Source organism: Pholis gunnellus, assembly GCF_910591455.1.
Source record: "Pholis gunnellus genome assembly, chromosome: 1".
Classification (NCBI taxonomy): domain Eukaryota; kingdom Metazoa; phylum Chordata; class Actinopteri; order Perciformes; family Pholidae; genus Pholis; species Pholis gunnellus.
The window spans coordinates 26985477-27003270 of NC_136528.1; the positions used below are offsets into that span (position 1 = coordinate 26985477).

A 17794-nucleotide genomic window follows, 5' to 3' on the forward strand; every position below is an offset into this window, starting at 1 on the left:
CTACAGTCTGGGAGAAATGGCGGACATGGATGAATTGTTCGGGAGCGATGGGGACAGCGACAATGACCAGCGAGGTAACGAAGTCTCTCAACCGTTGACCGTCTTAGTCGTGGATGAAGTTAGCATAGTAGCGGTAGCGAGGGTTTTTCACATGCTAAGCAGAAGCTAGCATTTCCGCAATAATGATTAGAAAACCCGGTCCCTGAACGTTACACTGATACATTCTATGAGTTGTGCATTAATAACAGAATGTTTAATAAAAGCTCTCTTTGGTAGAAACGGGTGCAAGATTATCCATTTAACGCTCGCCATTTTGTGTTTATTGTTTATTTTTCCTCTGCTAGCGTTAACAAGCTAGCTGTGCTTTATTAGTTAGCATAGTTAGCGGAGCTGGAAGTCGCTCCACATAACGACGACTGTAACATCATTCACGGTGAAGTGTTCCTCGCGCACATGTTCTCGTTATTATGTGTATCGTTCACGGTATTGTTCAGCACAACTCTTAGCTTTGTCCATTTCATCTGTAAACTGGCAGTTTAAAATGAAAACATCGGTCAAATATCGTTTAAGTAGAGAGAACGTTACACTGAAATTCACCGGGCCTTAACGGTAACGTTAACCGTACACATTATAATAAGTTAAGTTTGTAACTTTAAATAAGTCACATTTCTCTGCTGCCAAATAAAATAACTAATAAAATCTCATACCATGCCAACACTAGTTCAGTACAAATGTGTATTTAAAAGTCTAATAATATGCTTCTAGTATGAAGTGTGGTGGGCGACATTGAAGCAATGCTTTATCACAGTATATTTAATGTTTAATGATGCACGACAACAGCTCAGCATTAAAGTCTGTCAGATACGTATTCATTTAACTGTGTTCACCAATGAGGTTGTACTTTGGTGTCAACATAGTGCACAAATACAACCAGAGCCACCTCCACCAACTCTCTGGCCATTTAAATACTGATTAATGTAGCGTTATGCCCACATAACTTTATTTTGTTGCATTACAGTGAAAAGTGCCTATAGTCTACTGAGCGAGAGCAATTTAAAAATAAAACTGTAATGCACATTCACCCTGTGTGAACTGATGAGCTGTGCTATGTGCCAGAATAAAACCAGTCTGTTCTGTTGTTTCAGAGTCTGGTTCCGGCTCCGGTTCAGACTCTGAGCCGGAGAGACCCCGATCTGCCAGCAACGCCTCGGGGAGCGGCAGCGACAGTGAGAGGGAACGGAATGATGAGGATGAAGAGGAAGGCCAGGAGGCGGGGAAACCCAGTATCAATAAGGTGTGTGACTGATGACACTCTTTTTATCAAGAAAACTTAGCACATGTTGCATTATATTGCAAAATAATTAGAGACATGTCAGGAAAAGGTTTTAACTGCAGACACACTGAGATATTTTGAGGATTCTTCTGACCATTGAATTTGCCCTCACCCAAAATAATATATAATTTTAGTATGTTTGCTTAAAAGATAAATCTGCACCGATTGGAAAAGTGTACTGGAATGGTGCACATGCACTCAGACAGATTGAAAAAAACAACAACTTCAGGGTTAACTCTGTACTACACACCTCACCTGCACCGCAGCAGGTGATCACCTCGTCTCAAAGCACCGCCTACTGACCGATCAAAGCTCGGTACGTGGATCGTTAGATAGAATTACATGAATACGAAGAAGTCAAAGTCATTATCCAGACTAAAAGCAACATAGTTTAAACTGCCAAATGCAGAAAGGTCAGCTGGCAATAAACTGCGACTGTGATAATGCATACATTAACAGATTTAAAATGTCACTTCCCTATCTAGAGCGCGATAAATTTGACTATAATAAATCTCTGTATTCTATGAAATTTATGTGTTGCGGATGTATTCTTATGTCGTGTGTGACAATATTTTAGCCTCAGTCCTTCAGCTGCAACCCCGGCGGTATGAAATGGACTCGGGATAAAATATAAAGAGGCTGTAATAATTCAGAGCATTAATACTTTCATATCTTATAAGCTTTACCCAATAGTTGGAAACTTTATTTGATAAAGATGCGGCTACACTAATATAATTAGTATTCTACTATTTGTAGAATTAGACTACAAAATTAAAGAATTTCTTTAAAGTAATGACATATCGGTCCAAGTGTGGTCGGGGTGGTTCTGACATGAGGCCCATTGGTTCCGCCTCTCTCACAAACTTGCTCTCCTTTCCTTCTACCCAACAGGAGCTGTTTGGAGACGACAGCGAGGACGAGCAACACAGTCAACACAGCGGCAGCGACAACCGGTCGGAAAGGTCGGGGATCCAGTCGGACGCCAGCATGCACTCGGAGCAGCGGGACAACGATCCCTCCGATGCAGAGCAGCACAGCGGCTCAGAGCGCGGCCACCGGGACGAGGACGAAGAGGACGCGGGCCGCCGGTCGGATGCAGGAAGCCCGGCAGGAAGCCCGGCAGGAAGCACGGCAGGAAGCCCGGCAGGTAGCCCGGCAGGAAGCCCGGCAGGTAGCGGGATGTCTGGAGAAGGGAGCCCTCGCTCTGAGAGGGGCAGTGTCCGGTCGGACAGAAGGTACGCCAACATTGTTGAACGGAGGTGCCTCGATGCCCCAACAAATACACTATTTACCCCAGTTTCGTAAAACTACAGGGCCCAGCTGACATTTCTGAGACATAAAACAAATGTTCTAAGCTGTAATATTCTAATGGGACACTTTCCTTTGTTGACCAGATTTTAATTTCTTTCAATGCGTTTGTTTGAATCCAGTGTGCGCAGCGATCCTGCGACTCCGCAGTCGGGGCCGGGCACCCCTCAATCCGATGCAGAAGCCTCTGGCAGGGAGAACCAGTCGGATGATGAGAAGTGGGAAGGAGGGGCTAAGAGCGACCAGTCGGAGGATGAGGAGGAGAAACGCCATTACTCTGATGAAGAAAGAGAGAACTCTGATGACGAGGGGCCGAGGAACAGGAAGTCAGGTACTCCTCGGATCTGGTGTAAAAGGTTGAGGGGAGTGTCGTCCATGAACTGGATCAGGAGCCGGCCGGCCGTGATAATCCTCACATTGGATTTTGTGGAAGAGGATTAGGGCCATATGTGAAAATGTTGTTCTGAGGTCTGAGGTTAATCTCAGCACTCTTTAGATTAATAGATTCGCTTTTTCTCTCCACTTTTCTGATGCTTTTTCATTTAAGTCAAACGTTTACACCATACTGTCGCGTGGAAATTCCACCGCTTCATCCCCTTGTTGTGATTTTGTTTTTCAGAGTCTGCAAAGGGCAGTGACAGTGAAGATGATTTCCTCAGACAGAAAACCAAAGCGAAAGCCGCATACGATTCAGATTCAGACAGCGATGTCGGAACAAAGAAGGGTAAGAAACTGTTAGAGCAAACCTGACCTCGTCACTTCACCGTATTCTCTACAATTAAATGAGTGTTCATTTTATTAGTTGCAGCAGACGTTGTCATTTTAGCTGCTCTCGTGTACTTTAAAGTAGTCCTTCTTACGTACTGTTCACAGTAAAGAAGACGGCAGCAGACGACCTGTTTGGCGAGGCCGACGACATCTCTTCAGACAGCGATGCAGAGAAGCCTCCGACCCCGGGACAGCCCCTGGTATGTGTCTGTCTCTTTCTTCCACTGATCCTCAAGCGTCTTTAATTGTGCACAATCCTTCTTTCTTTTTTTTTATTATCATAAGAGTTCCCAAATCTCTTTTTCTCAGAGCCTCTTGCTAAGCCTCTCTGAGCTGATCCCTGTTATCATGGGTCACTGAATATCATACAGTGCTTTTTGAACAATTCTCTTCGTGTGTGTGTGTGTGTGTGTGTGTGTGTGTGTGTGTGTGTGTGTGTGTGTGTGTGTGTTCAGGATGCAGAGGACGGGATGGAGGGGGAGCGTGCAGAAGAGGAGCGTGCGCCCGAAACCCATATCGAAGTAGAGATCCCAAAAGTCAGCACAGACTTGGGATCTGACCTTTATTTTGTCAAGCTGCCCAACTTCTTGTCTGTGGAGCCCAGGTCAGAACCATTGTCAATATATACAATACAAGCACGTCTTGTACTTGATGAGCTCTAAAGATAAAGAAGGGAAACGGATGCGGAGAGGAATATTTTGGAGTGTTCAGCTAACTCTGTTAGGTCTTGATGAGCATAAAATACTCATTTAGATTTTCTTCATCCTTTTCTAGACCCTTTGATCCTCAGTACTATGAGGATGAATTTGAGGATGAGGAGATGCTGGATGAAGAGGGACGGACCAGGCTCAAGCTGAAGGTGTGTAGCCCGCGTCACGTGTGTGTGCGCACCAGAGTATCAAGAAAGTGACCAGAGTTTCCTCTTCGTCTCTCACAGGTTGAGAATACCATTCGTTGGCGAGCCAAGAAAGACGAGGAGGGAAATGAGGCGCGGGAGAGCAACGCGCGCATTGTCAAATGGTCCGATGGCAGGTGTGTATTATGATAAGTCGGGTGTGTGGGCGTTACCGCACTGTGTATAGGACGTGCGCTTTACTCTCTGTGGGTTTAAATGTCTTTTTCTTTTCCCTCGCACACAGCATGTCCCTCCACCTGGGGAATGAAGTGTTTGATGTTTACAAAGCCCCTCTCCAGGGAGACCACAACCACCTGTTCATCCGACAGGGCACTGGACTGCAGGGACAGGCCGTGTTCAAAACCAAACTCACATTCAGGTAACGCAGTGACGTGCCATTGTTGTTATTAGGGACAGGCTGCTGTTAAGACGCGAGTCTCCCGGGCATCAGCCCCATGCTGCCTCTGATTCCAAACAGCAACAATAGCAGCCTTGTTTCATTCAGATATGTACTCCATGCTGTAAGTCCTGGATCACCTTGTGCAAGCTGCCCAGGTTTCTCCCAATAAGAAGTGTGTAAGCCTCTTAGCGGCCCCCAAGTCCACCTGGATGTTCTGTCTCCTCAGACCACATGGGACAAGTAGGACACTGGCCAAAGCTGCTTTCATGCACAACAGCCTTCCACGCTGCCAGGCAGGACATTATCATTTGTTCTGGTTGTGTAATATCATCAGAGCACAGTTTTGATTTTGATTAGAGCTGAAGCTGCTCAGGGTACAAATTGTTAGGACGCAGCAGTTTTTTCTTTTTGAAGAGGCAAATTAATAGAACAGAAACATTCAAGCAGGATTGACACACAGTGTAGGCTGTTTTCTGTTACAGCATAGTTAATTAATGAGGCTCAGTATGCCAATGATCCACATCACTGCAACATGTTCATGCTTTCAACTGGCTTCCAGTGGTCTCGGAGCATGAGTTAGTTGTAGGTTAAGCTAAAAAACAATTAGCAGTTGCAAAAATATCTCAAACAAACGATCTGATAATTTAGGGTTTTAGTTCTTTCTGGTTGAGTAAAATTGAGCCGTTTTATTTGAAAGGACTGAGCTGAGGCAGCATTAAATGTCAGTATCTATGCAGGCAGAAAATAATGCTGGTTCCACTGAAACCACAGTGATACCGAGATATTAAATGGACAATGACATAAATCAAACAAACACTTAGGTTTGCATCTCAGTATTTCTCAGCACAACGTTATGTGTGCATCATTGAGCAAACAAATATGTTGAATGAATTTCCTGAAAAGCATTTTCTTTTCTCTTTTTATGAACCTACATTGGTTACATCCATGTTTTCTTGCTAGCAGTCTTCACCAACCTTCACTCAGTGGAAGAGCATTGCAGGAATATGCATCGCCCGTATTTATTTGATGTGCACAAGATAGAAAAAACATTGCTCCATAGCGCCACCAGTGCTCATAAACTCCCCACGGTACGTTTAATGTGTGGACTAAAACAACGTATTAGCAGCATACCTTGATGTTTTTCGCCAGTTTGCATTGCAAAGGTAGTGTTTGTTTGGTTGAATAAGCTTTTCCTGAAAATTAAACACACAAAAACATGTGATAAATATCACAGACGGGGTTGAAAATGCCCTAATGTTTTAGAAAAGCACTGGGAATCACACCCCGTAAACCTGAAATTATGTTTCCTTTGTATTTGCAGGCCCCACTCCACAGACAGCGCCACCCACAGGAAGATGACCCTGTCTCTGGCTGACCGCTGCTCCAAGACGCAGAAGATCAGAATTCTTCCCATGGCGGGACGGGATCCTGAGTCGCATCGCACTGAAATGATCAAGGTAGCGCGCTCTCTCCGTCCACCTGTGCCGCTCTGCTCGTCTTTCCTCATTCCTGTGATGTTGTTGCCTTAGGGACGAAGGCACGAGGCCAGTTGTTGACGAGCATTATGCACATTTACATAAAATAAGATAATCCGTCATTAGTCCCACAGCGGGGAAATTTGCAGGATTATGAAGACATAACCCGACGTGCTTGCATAATGGGGTTACTCTGTGGTCACTGAAAAACTGCTCAGCGCTCTACTGTATGACTGTACACGCATTGGGCTACTGTGGTTGTTTTAACCTTGAAAACACAACTTTGATACAGAGTGTTCTCACGTGCAAGTGAGTCAATGTAGTCTGCATGATCTGTAACTTAAAGCTGCTATGCACCAGATTGGGAGCATTTCTGTTGACTCCCTACGGCTCTCAACAGCTACGGGTGCTAACCGCGACATAAGAGCTAACGGCAACAGTGCTAACAGTGTGTTTAGTAGTTCTCTGCTGAGGTAAACATTACTCCGCTATATCTTTCCATAGCAGATTGTTGTTTGCTGCTATATTAATGCTCTTTAAGGCAGTGTAGGAGCTTAATATCATCACTTTCCTCGTCATTTGAAATTGTACTTGCCAGTTACATTTGTACTGGCATTAATCTACAACAGAAGGTTGAACTTTTTGTTTGTTTTTCAATGGACATCTTAAATACCATTGAAAAGAGCCAACAAACAGCGTGTTCCTCAAAGTACAGCTTATTCAGCTGGGGGGGGGGCTTGAAAGCCTTTTGGCTAACTAGCTCCAGCAGACTGGAAGCCAAACGTGACACAGAACTGCTTCTTTTAACCTGTTTTATATCTTTGGGTTTAGCGCTCTCATTGTAGCGCGTTAAACTGAATAACATGTTGCACCCCGTGCACTTGCAACAACTTGAGTTTCAGTGTAGCCTCAGACCTTTTTAAAGTTAATCCCACTCTCCGTTTTCTTTCCTCTTCACTGCCTTGAGCGTTAAGATACTTTATTAATCCCAGTAGGAAATGGCTTTGTTACTTATCAATCACAAAACAATAAGCAGGATATGGGTACTCAAGGAGGTAGCTATGAAACAAAGCACAGTAAAAACCATAAATAACAGACTTAACTCTGAGACAAGAAACTGAACCGCTTGATCCATACTGACATTTTACATTTACATTCTGAATATGTACTGTACAATGATGGCGCAAATAGTATATGGTTAATGGAGGTTAATATTAAATGACAAATACCTGAAACTTATATTTCAACTGTGGCTGAAAACCTCATCATATATCAATATCATAATACCTTCATCATATGTAATCTGTTTAGCTATGTGATAATTAATACAAATATTGCAGCCTAAATTGAAGCGGTGAGCCTGACAATGCCATAAATGTTAATTATTTACGATATATCCTACCTCTCCAAATATAGTGTTCATTACTCTTTTATATAGATAGATAGATAGATAGATAGATAGATAGATAGATAGATAGATAGATAGATAGATAGATAGATAGATAGATAGATAGATAGATAGATAGATAGATAGATAGATAGATAGATAGATGGATAAATAAATAATGTGGACAGACAACCATATCCTTAGCTTACAATAAGACAAATGACTGAAATCTTTATCCATGACAGAAGGACCATACAGGGAATTTCTTATCACATGTATTATGCACTGAGATTACTAGCTAGAAACAAAATGTCACACTGAAACTTCAAGTAATTCCCGCTGGTGTGTCTCCCGGCAGAAAGAGGAGGAGCGGCTGCGAGCTTCCATCCGCAGAGAGTCCCAGCAGAGGAGGATGAGGGAGAAGCAGCACCAGAGAGGCCTCAGCAGCAGTTACCTGGAGCCCGACCGCTACGATGACGAGGAGGAGGGCGAGGAAGCCATCAGCCTGGCAGCCATCAAGAGCAAATACAAGGGAGGAGGCGGCCTGAGAGGTGCGGACGAATAGACGATCACATTCTCTTTGTCATTATTTCTCACAAGGAAATATGAAGTCACTGAGTTCTAATTAACATCCTTTTTCTTTCTTTTTTTCCCCCCTCTCGACCCAATCCAGAGGAGCGAGCGAGGATCTACTCATCCGACAGTGATGAAGGCTCTGATGATGACAAGGCCCAGAGGCTGATGAAGGCCAAGAAGCTAGACAGCGATGAGGTGGGTGTAGTATCCTGTTGGACCGACGGGGGGCAGTGTGGCGCAGTTCATCGGGGAGCTTAAAAAAAAAAAGACAACTTAACCTTGTTCACGTGAACTGAACAGGAACAAGGAATACTAGTCCTTTTTAATGAGCATGCACTTATTTCTGCACTGCCAGAAAAACTAAATGCAACTGTGACATGACAAACTGACCGTACTGCAGCTGTCAGCATCTGAGCGCCATCTGTCCTGTTCTGTTCTGTGCAGGAGGGCGAGGGATCAGGCAAGAGAAAGGCCGAGGACGACGAGGAAGTAGCCACCAAGAAGGCCAAGAAATATGTGATCAGCGACGAAGAGGAGGAGGAGGAGGAGGAGGAGGAGGAGGAGGAGGAGGAGAAGGAGGAAGAGGAGGAGAAGGAGGAAGAAGAAAGGGAAGAGGGGGAAGAGGATGATGATGATGATGATGAATAAGTCACACAATCTTTTTTTTTTGTATCATTCCACTGTATTATCAGTGCTCAGCCCACATGGCATATAAACAGCCATATTTTGTTTTGTATATTTTTTTAAGACCTGAGTGTGGGTGAGTGCAATTGTGTGTTTGCTTGTTCATGTTGTGTACAGAAAAGGTGAGAAATAAAGAAATGGTTGTCTTATGTAACGAACGTTTCCCATGGCCCCTTTTGTTATTATCTTCATTATTATGACTCCTAAGCATGACTCGCGCTGCTGTGAGTCCGTGAAACGTGCTGCGTAGTCCAGTTTACAAACAAAACGGAGGTTAATGGGATAAGTGCAGTAGGTTGATTTGAGAATAAATTGGGTAAATAGCGTAACAGCAACTGCCGCTTGCTCGCATAAAGAAACGCATATTTGCAGTTCATGTGGATGAGAATGTGCCCTTGGGGAAAGAACTGGAGAGGGTAGTTGGGGGACAAATCTCAACTGGTGTTAAAACAACGAAACTAAACCCACTTGACAGCAGAGGCCAGAGAACAGGGGATTTGGGAGCAGTAATACTGCCAGAGAAGATCCTCCTCCAGCCCAGGCAGGAAACAGAAGAAGAGACCTAGCTAACTCATCTCCACACTCATCACCCTGCATCTGCAAACAGACACAACTAGGAGACACAGCTGATAATATTGGTCAGTTGTCCAACAAATCCTTCATTTTAATTGACAGATTTTAGGTATATTTTTGGACTGTTGTATTCCCCTTCATTAGTTATAGATAAATCTATTCAGCACTAATTGGCTGTCTGTGACATTCATTAAATCCAAATGTGCAAAATGTACTCAAACAAGACAGTCTACAGCCACCCTATCGCGGTGCTTTGAACTAAATGCTAATGTTAGCATGCTAACATGTTGAAGTTGAGCAGGTCTGATGTTCACTATCTTGGTTTAGCTAGAGAGCGTATTGACACGTTATAGTCCTCTGGGGACCAGACATATCGGTACAAAATGTCATGTCATAAATCCAATAAGATAATCCAGTCGGAGCCACATTGGTGGAGCTGACTGCTACCCGTGGAGCCATGCTAAAAAATGACTTTATGAGCATATAACGTGCCGCTACTTGTTAAAAAGCACACTAATCTGTAGTGGTTAAAAAATGAATATATATAAATAATATTTTTTCATATCATCTTTGCCAGGGGATCATGCGATCAGTCGTGTGTGTGTGTGTGTGTGTGTGTGAGGGGGTGCACCTCTGTGTCCGTCCACAGATAATCTCGCATTCTGCTGCAGCAAATTTCATAATAACATTAGTGTTTAGACGGGGGGTTAGCTAATTGTGGGTTGTATTCATTCAATCACACAAATAAAGCAGCAGTCGTTGCAGACACACCTGGCCACACATTTTTAGTTTATTTATTTATTTATTATTTATGAACATGTTTAAAAAGTAAATGCTATCATTGTGGCCTTTTTGTATTTCAGCCAAAACCTGCTTCAAAATGTAAAACAAAGCAATAGTGTAATGCAAAACATACTGTGTGATATGATTGCCAAATATCTAAAATTAAAATTGGAGGAATGTTTCGGTGCGTCATTGCTCCAGTTGTTAGAATCAAGTGAGGTTGGGTGAGGTATTGTGACCTAATCCCTTTTGAGCTAGAGTGAGAGGGGAATGTAGAGAACAGGTTACTGATTCAAGTTCATCAGCCAGAATGACGTACAGTGTGTCACACGCACACACACACAGACACGCACACACGGCGAGCATTTAACTGGGTTCCCTGAGATAGATGACAACCCTTGTACCTGACCTTTTACCCAGCCCTGTCCAGACAGAGCTAGCTGTAGCCACTCAGAATATAAAACTGGTTAACAAAAAACACTTAGTAAGTGTTTGAGTAAGAGTTACATAAATTGACTGCATTCTCTCTCTTGATAATGGCCTCTCTGTGACCACACTGTTAGTATGGGGAAAAGAATCAAAGACTCCTTGAATACTGCGGTATACACGGTAGAGGCTCGTTATGAGAGAAGTTCTGTCAGGACGGCATTGTTTAAAAGATCCGTTGGTGTTTTCTGAGTGTGTGGAATGAAATCAGAGAGCAGTTCCCTAAAAAGTCATAATGAAGCTGCTTGTCTGGAATGAGGTTGCTGTGCGACTAAAGCTGAGGGCGAGTTGTACCATGCGGCATTAGCTTTTTTTCAAAATCTACCCAGGACAGGTCTGTGTGTGTGTGTGTACGTGCTTGTATGTGTATTTTTGTGCGGCCCACAGCACTGAGCAGAAGCACAGCGCATGCTAAGCTATTTAAAGCACATACTGTGAATGTTTATGCAAATGTTGTGTGTCTTTGTTGCCTGAAAAGAGAAGGTGTCGTCAGTATCGGTGTGCTGCGTTATCTCAGACTGCAGTGGGTTATGTAAACCCAATTCCACACAGTAAGGAGTGGGGAAGGGAGGGAACAGGAGGAGGGGAGCGGAGAGGGGGGGGGGCACTGCTACACACACAGTCAGCCCTGACTGACGGGGGATGAGGCAGAGGGGAGGGCTGCAGCATTTCACCCTCTTTTTGTTTGATTTTCTCCTCCCCCTTTCATCTCGTCTTTCTCACTTCTTTCTCCCAGATACCCCGTTTTCCCACCGTCCAGCCTGAACCTGAACTCCGTGACATCACATTTTCTGTAAAGGAGGCACAGGCAGTGTCAAAGCAGAGCAGAGAGGGTATATGTTTTCTATTCCTAGAGCCTTGCAGGTACACACACACACACACACACACCAAAACACGGCTGAGCCACTTGGATAGACTCTGGTGTTGTTCAGGGGTAACTTGGCATCAGCGTTCTCCCAATTAGGCCCGAGGGGAGACGAGCGGCCGGGTCAGTGTTCGGCCAGGTGCTGCTTGAAGTAAACAGTCTCAGCCTCCTCTTTGTTTGCCTGCACTGAAGCCCTGGTTGCATTCAGATACTACATGTGTACAACTGTTAGGATTAGATCCACAGGTAGTATAATATAATATATTCTGTCCTTGACTCATTCCTTGGTTTCATTCTGGGATTCATCATATCTACAACATTGCCTTGTTAGTCAAAGTTTGATGCTGAAGACATTTATTAAATCAGAACATCAAACGTTACTAATGTTTTTGTACCTCCTCCCAGTTTAGGGGCAGAACGTATTCTAACTCGCTACATGACATTTGTTTATTAATGGGGTTTATTAAAAAAACTTCTTCTACCTTCTGTTATGTATAATTAGATATTTTGTATTATATTTTCATATTTTGTATTTTATATTTTGTCTCAATAGAGCAATATTTTTTTTTCGGTGTTGCATTTGTTAAATTGTAATACAAATGGAGCAAGTAGTCCCTGCAGACCCTCTTCAGAGAGGAAGTGGTGTTAACGGAAAATGAATATTGAATGATTGGAAAGTTATTGTTCAGCTTTATTAGATGGTCAGATGAAGACACTTGTGGAGGAAATACTATCTTTTTTTGAACTAAACTTACAATATAGTATTTTTTTTCTTCCGTTTCTTTTGTGTCATTGCCATTTAATTTCACAGACTAGTTTTTTTCCTATCTGTTAAATCTCTTTTGTTCACTTAATTTAATCCTACCAGTATAACTCTGTGTACCCTGACTGTATTTCATAGCTCGGTGCCCTTTACCCCTGTCTCAGTGTGTCCCTTCCCCCTGCTGCTGCTTATATAAGAGGCTAATAAATAAAATAGAAACACAATACTCCACTCTCTCCACAGGATCTTCCAACACTCACACATGACACTGGCCCAGAGGCTGCAGCGATCGAGGGCCTTAGCAGGAACATTTTCCCTTACGCACAAGCAGGTGTGCATCATTCACACGCACACGCACACAAACATGACAGTAACAACTGAACTTAACGATTTGGGTCAGCTTGTTCTGCCGTAGGAACGGGCTTAATCTCTAAACAACAGGTTACCTTCAGCTGTGAGCTGCTCTGCACACAGATTACACTCAAGTGTTTCCAAAAACAGACAAAAAAAACAAAACAAGCAAGGTGACCCTCTGTGGCACAGCTGTGGCACCTGCATCTATCTATCTACCCTACTGATTTCTATCACAATGCATGAATAAAAAACACAGTTTTGGTTTGTCACACTGTGTGCTTACATTTAAGTACAGGGTGGTTAACAGGCTTGGTGTCTTTTTAATAGATTTGGCCTTTTTTCAGCGGCCCATATGGGCGACAATATTTGAAGTTCAGGTTCGCCCCGCACATGACATGGGTTGAAAGTCACTAAGCAAATTGACTCCGTACTTAAGTGAAATGTTGAGATATTTGTACTTAACTTATTGTGTTACTTTCAACTTCTACTCCACTCCACTTCAGTTGGAGATACTGTACCTTTTACCCCACGCCATACTTTTCAGATTAGGTTTTCTTTTTACTTAAAACACACACACACACACACACATCAGCTTGTGAAATTCATTGTTAAAGATTAAAGTCCAAACCTTTTTGACTTTGCCCCTTACAAGAGAAGCGGTTTCTTGATGGGGCCTCATGTTTAAGATGTCTCAGTTGTTTGCACTTCCTTTCAGATGGTTTCATATAAATAACAGCTTTAGGCCCAAAGAGGTAATATTATCCAATATTTCACAAAAACAGCAAAGACCAGAGAAAAGTCCAAAATATGAATTAAAATGTGTGTATCAGAACTTGTCTTTTACCTCATTAGATGTATCTTGTGACGGCCTGGAGGGGCCCAGACCCCTAGGATGTTTACCACAAGACTGAATTCAACTTTGTATAAAGTAGTTAAAACTAGCACAACCACAACCAACGAATACAGTAAATCACTTTTAACAATCTAATAATGTCATTTATAAAAACAGAATCAGATCTGAATACGTCCTCGCTGGTTGCTCGGGGAGAAATGGTTAACACGGGACATGTGAGCTCAGACAGAGTAGACATGGAGACCCAGGTGTTATGCCTGCATCTTGTGCAAACAGCTTGACATGGAGGATATCACGGGACATCAGGTGTGGCATAAACGGGCCCCAAGTGGGTCAGTCATGTTGACATATCATATCTTCAGCATTCCTGTGAAGTGTAGGAGGTCATGAAGTGCCTTATTATGGCTGCGCTGTTGCTTTTTTATTTCATAGAAATATTATAGGTGTCTTGTATAAGCATTATTTAATGCACAGGTTTCCAAATATTCGCCGGAAATAATTGGTATCTTTGGAAAATGTGGTTGCGATCTCCACAGTAAAGTTCTATGACAGCGAACAGCCTGCAGTATAATAGAGTCACAATCTGGAACCAGTTAGACGGGTGTCCAAGGGAACAAAGTAGTCCGCAGGCTCTCAGTATGGACACTACCAACACACTCAGCATCAGTTTGCTCACTGGGCCATCGGGAGGTCAGTGTTGCTTAAGGGGTTGAAATGAGAAAGTGGAGGATACACACCGACCATAGGATGTATGTCATGGACATGAGGTTATGAAACGAGAAGAGTGTTGTGGCAGAGAGCGAAGGATGAGAAATAGGTGCTGAGGTCAGGTGTGGGCCGAGAGAGCTCGCCCAGTCCCCCCGGGCCTGTGGTATTTCAGAGCCTGGTGCGACTCACAGTACATTACACCCTCCTTCTGACCTTCAGTTATCTAACCGGCCTGACAGCACCATGCCAAGATCTCTCTCTCTCTCTCTCTCTCTCTCTCTCTCTCTCTCTGCATTCAGAGCAGGATAATAGACGACGAATGTACAATATTTGCATTTGCACAGATTTTGGTTGAGTGATCAGTTAAATGATTCCTGGGTGCCTGGAAACCAGCTTCACTTTGCTGCCTAGTTTGGGAAAGAGAAAGTTTGATTAATCTGAACTGGTGTCCCACTACAGTACATAACTGTTAGAGTCCTTGATGTCAGAGAAAGACTCACACAAATCTGAAGACATCTGAAATAGTTACTCCTGTTCCACTGTGCGTTACGCAAACAAGGCGAGACGCTGTTAGCATTTGATTTGATAGCTTCAATTTGATGCAACAGTTGATGCCACATTGGCACGTTGTCCTCAATCGTCCCGAACACATTTTTAACTCAAAAGCATCAGAGCAAACAGTGTCGTTTTATTTCTTCATCCCTGGTCTCGCGACAGCACTGAGGTAACATTTATATCCCCTTTGGGACTCTTTCATCTAGATATCTGTTTTGATTGGTTGATGATTGATGGTCTGGTCGAGGTCTCTGTTGTCTTTATCTGCTCTAGACTGCGGTTATGAAATCACCCCGCAGTGGAGAGGGCTGCTGCTGCAGAGAGGAGCTGGTTTCTGCTGAAGCGAACACCTTTTCCCTGCTCAAAACAGGCCTCCAGCTGAGAGGGCATTATACAATCTGGTTATGATTTTCAGTGTGTGTGTGCGTGTACACCTTCCACTCATTGCTATCTGTGGTCTCCAACAGTTGCTTTCAGTTCAGTTTTCCCACCGTGTCCCCACTTCTCCCTTTCTCTCTCACTTTCAGAAGTCCCTGAATGTCTGCTGCTGCAGTGCACAATCAATCGTACAGTACACACGTTATCTACATGAAAAACACCCTCACATTATGTCTGCTGTGTGTCTCTGGTGTGCAGGTATACTGTTTTCTTTGCTGTTAATTGTTCGTAGACGGCATCATTATTGCAGCAGGCTGCTGGATATGTAATGGCCTATACTGTAGAGCAGCAAGGAAAGCAGGACGCAGCAGCATTAGTCATGTTCGGGGACATGCAATGTGTCTCATTGCAAATAAGAATTGCCCCTCTGACCTGACCGGAGCTCTGTGTCAGCCCGTCACTGTCCTTCTAACTTTGTTATTTCCTTTCTTCGTTCTCTGTGGTTTTCTGGAACTTTTTTTACCCATCCTTACCCTCTGGCCCTTATCACTGTTTAACCCACTCTCCCCGCCCAACTCCTGTTTGAGTAGGTAAATAAACTGGCTGGGAGAGCGGAGATTCCGCCCATGTGTGCCAAATAGACAAATCCACTTGTCCATCCGCCTCTTTCCCATGACTGTAAATCATTATCACCATGGATACTTCCACAAATAGAGCATCAGCTGAATGAGAACACTCAGCCATTAAAGAGAGGCCTAAAGCACACACAGACACACATTTCATACCTGGAGTGTGGGGACAATGATCCAGCCTTCTGTTTACCCTCTTTTCAGGGCCCCACAGATTCTCAGTCAGACCCATAATCAGACTCCCTACCTGTGACATGGCAGATAAGTGCAGACACAGAGGAAAGTAGATGAATGAATGAGGCGTCCAAACTCGTCCAAGACCTAAGTTAAAATTTGGGGAAAACAAAAAAAAGTTGTTTAAGTTCACATTTCCTGTTAGAAGTCAATGAATATCTGATATAAATGGATCTAAGTGTCATTGTGACGTGGTCTAAAGCAAATAATCTGTTTTATTTATCTCAGCTTTGTGATGCACTCAAACAAATCTACTGTTTGTACAGTGCTCAACACTGCATGTAATGTGTTGCTTTCTGTATTGATAGCAACAGCCAAAATGGCCCTAATCAGTGTGTTGAACCCCAGTTTGTTCCATAACGGCAGGCAGCTGACCTGTGAGTGCAACCTCTGGTAAAGCTAAAGCTCAGTTAAGAGGATTGATCTGTGAGGTTACCTTTGTGGAGGGATTTTCTCTTTCATCATCATATTAGCCAGCGCAGCTCAGCACATTAAGACACACACACACACACACACACACACACACACACACACACACACACACACACACACACACACACACACACAGGCTGCAGTGCAGACATTCCACTGGGAACAAAATGTATATGGCACATAAGGAAAGGAGGGAAGGAGAAATTCACTTCTAGATGGTCAAAGTGCATGAGACAAAGTCATGTAAACACATCATGAGAAAAGACTTTAACATAGATGTTAAATCTCCTTTTTAAATGCTGCTACAAATGTAGTTCACATTAGATCGAATGATATTTGTTTTCAACCATAAAAGATGAATCCAATGTGGGAATCAGCAAACAGTCAACAATGAAGATCACTGGTCACAGTTTTAAATTTGGAACATGAAAGGGACAATTTGAGACATGTATTAAAATGGACAAGGTTTCAATTCCAATTGATGTAAAGAAACAACAACAACAAAAACAAAGATGAATACATTTGATGAAAAATGAAAAAATGTATTTAAACCACTTGGATGTGCTTTATAGCTAATTTAACTTTTCATCTGTATATATTGATATTTCTTTAGGCCTAAGCTATGAGGCTCGCTTTATATATTTCTATTTGAGAAGACTTTCTTATTTTCCTCCGCTCATTACCAAAAATCTGCTACAGTTACCTGACAGCTGTACATACCACATATCTGGTAGATTAGTATTTTGTATTATTGGGTAAAATGTCTGAAACCCCCTTTTATTAGCTTAACCAAAACTGCATTTAAACATAATTTAAAAACTTTTGGGAAGATAGAGGAAGATTTTCTCTATATTTTCCAAGTATAATCCATTTGATCTAAAAGCATGAAATCCCCCAAATTTGATATACATAGTCTTTCAACCAACAGCAACAATATGAAACATTGATTGTAGTCAGACCTATCTGCACCAGCATTTAATTAGTTATAATCTCTTAACATGTTCATTATTTAAACAATATATGACATTTAGAGAGCAACTATACTAAGATAATGTCTATCTGAGTAGATAATCCCTGTTTGTGTGTTGTAATCCCAGTTTTTCCTTGGTTCGTTTACATAGCCGGGTCGGCTGTGTGTGTGCATGTGCATGTGAACGCACCCCACTGGTTAGCCCCCGGCCGCTGCTCTGCACTGCACTCATACAGCGGTTACGGCTGATTACTGTTAGCACTGTTAGCACCGTTAGCCTCGAGCTGCCAGCTCAGGTGTTGACATGTTGAGAGCCGTTGAGAGGCAAAATCAATATGCTCCCAATCCCGTGTTTTGCACCTTTTAAAAATCTGCACGCACTCGT

The 17794-nt window shown here is 43.0% G+C and overlaps 1 protein-coding gene across 1 annotated transcript; it reads left to right on the forward strand.

The window, feature by feature from the left end:
* On the forward strand, nt 1-8966 carry leo1 (LEO1 homolog, Paf1/RNA polymerase II complex component). Its single transcript, XM_079186139.1, has 14 exons — nt 1-74; nt 1146-1294; nt 2225-2568; nt 2764-2972; nt 3261-3365; nt 3515-3609; nt 3865-4013; nt 4184-4268; nt 4347-4441; nt 4549-4683; nt 6026-6161; nt 7925-8117; nt 8240-8337; nt 8587-8966. The coding sequence occupies exons 1-14, from the start codon at nt 17-19 to the stop codon at nt 8788-8790; spliced, it is 2055 nt and encodes a 684-aa protein (XP_079042265.1). The 5' UTR covers nt 1-16; the 3' UTR covers nt 8791-8966.
* The last annotated feature ends 8828 nt before the right edge of the window (nt 8967-17794 follow it).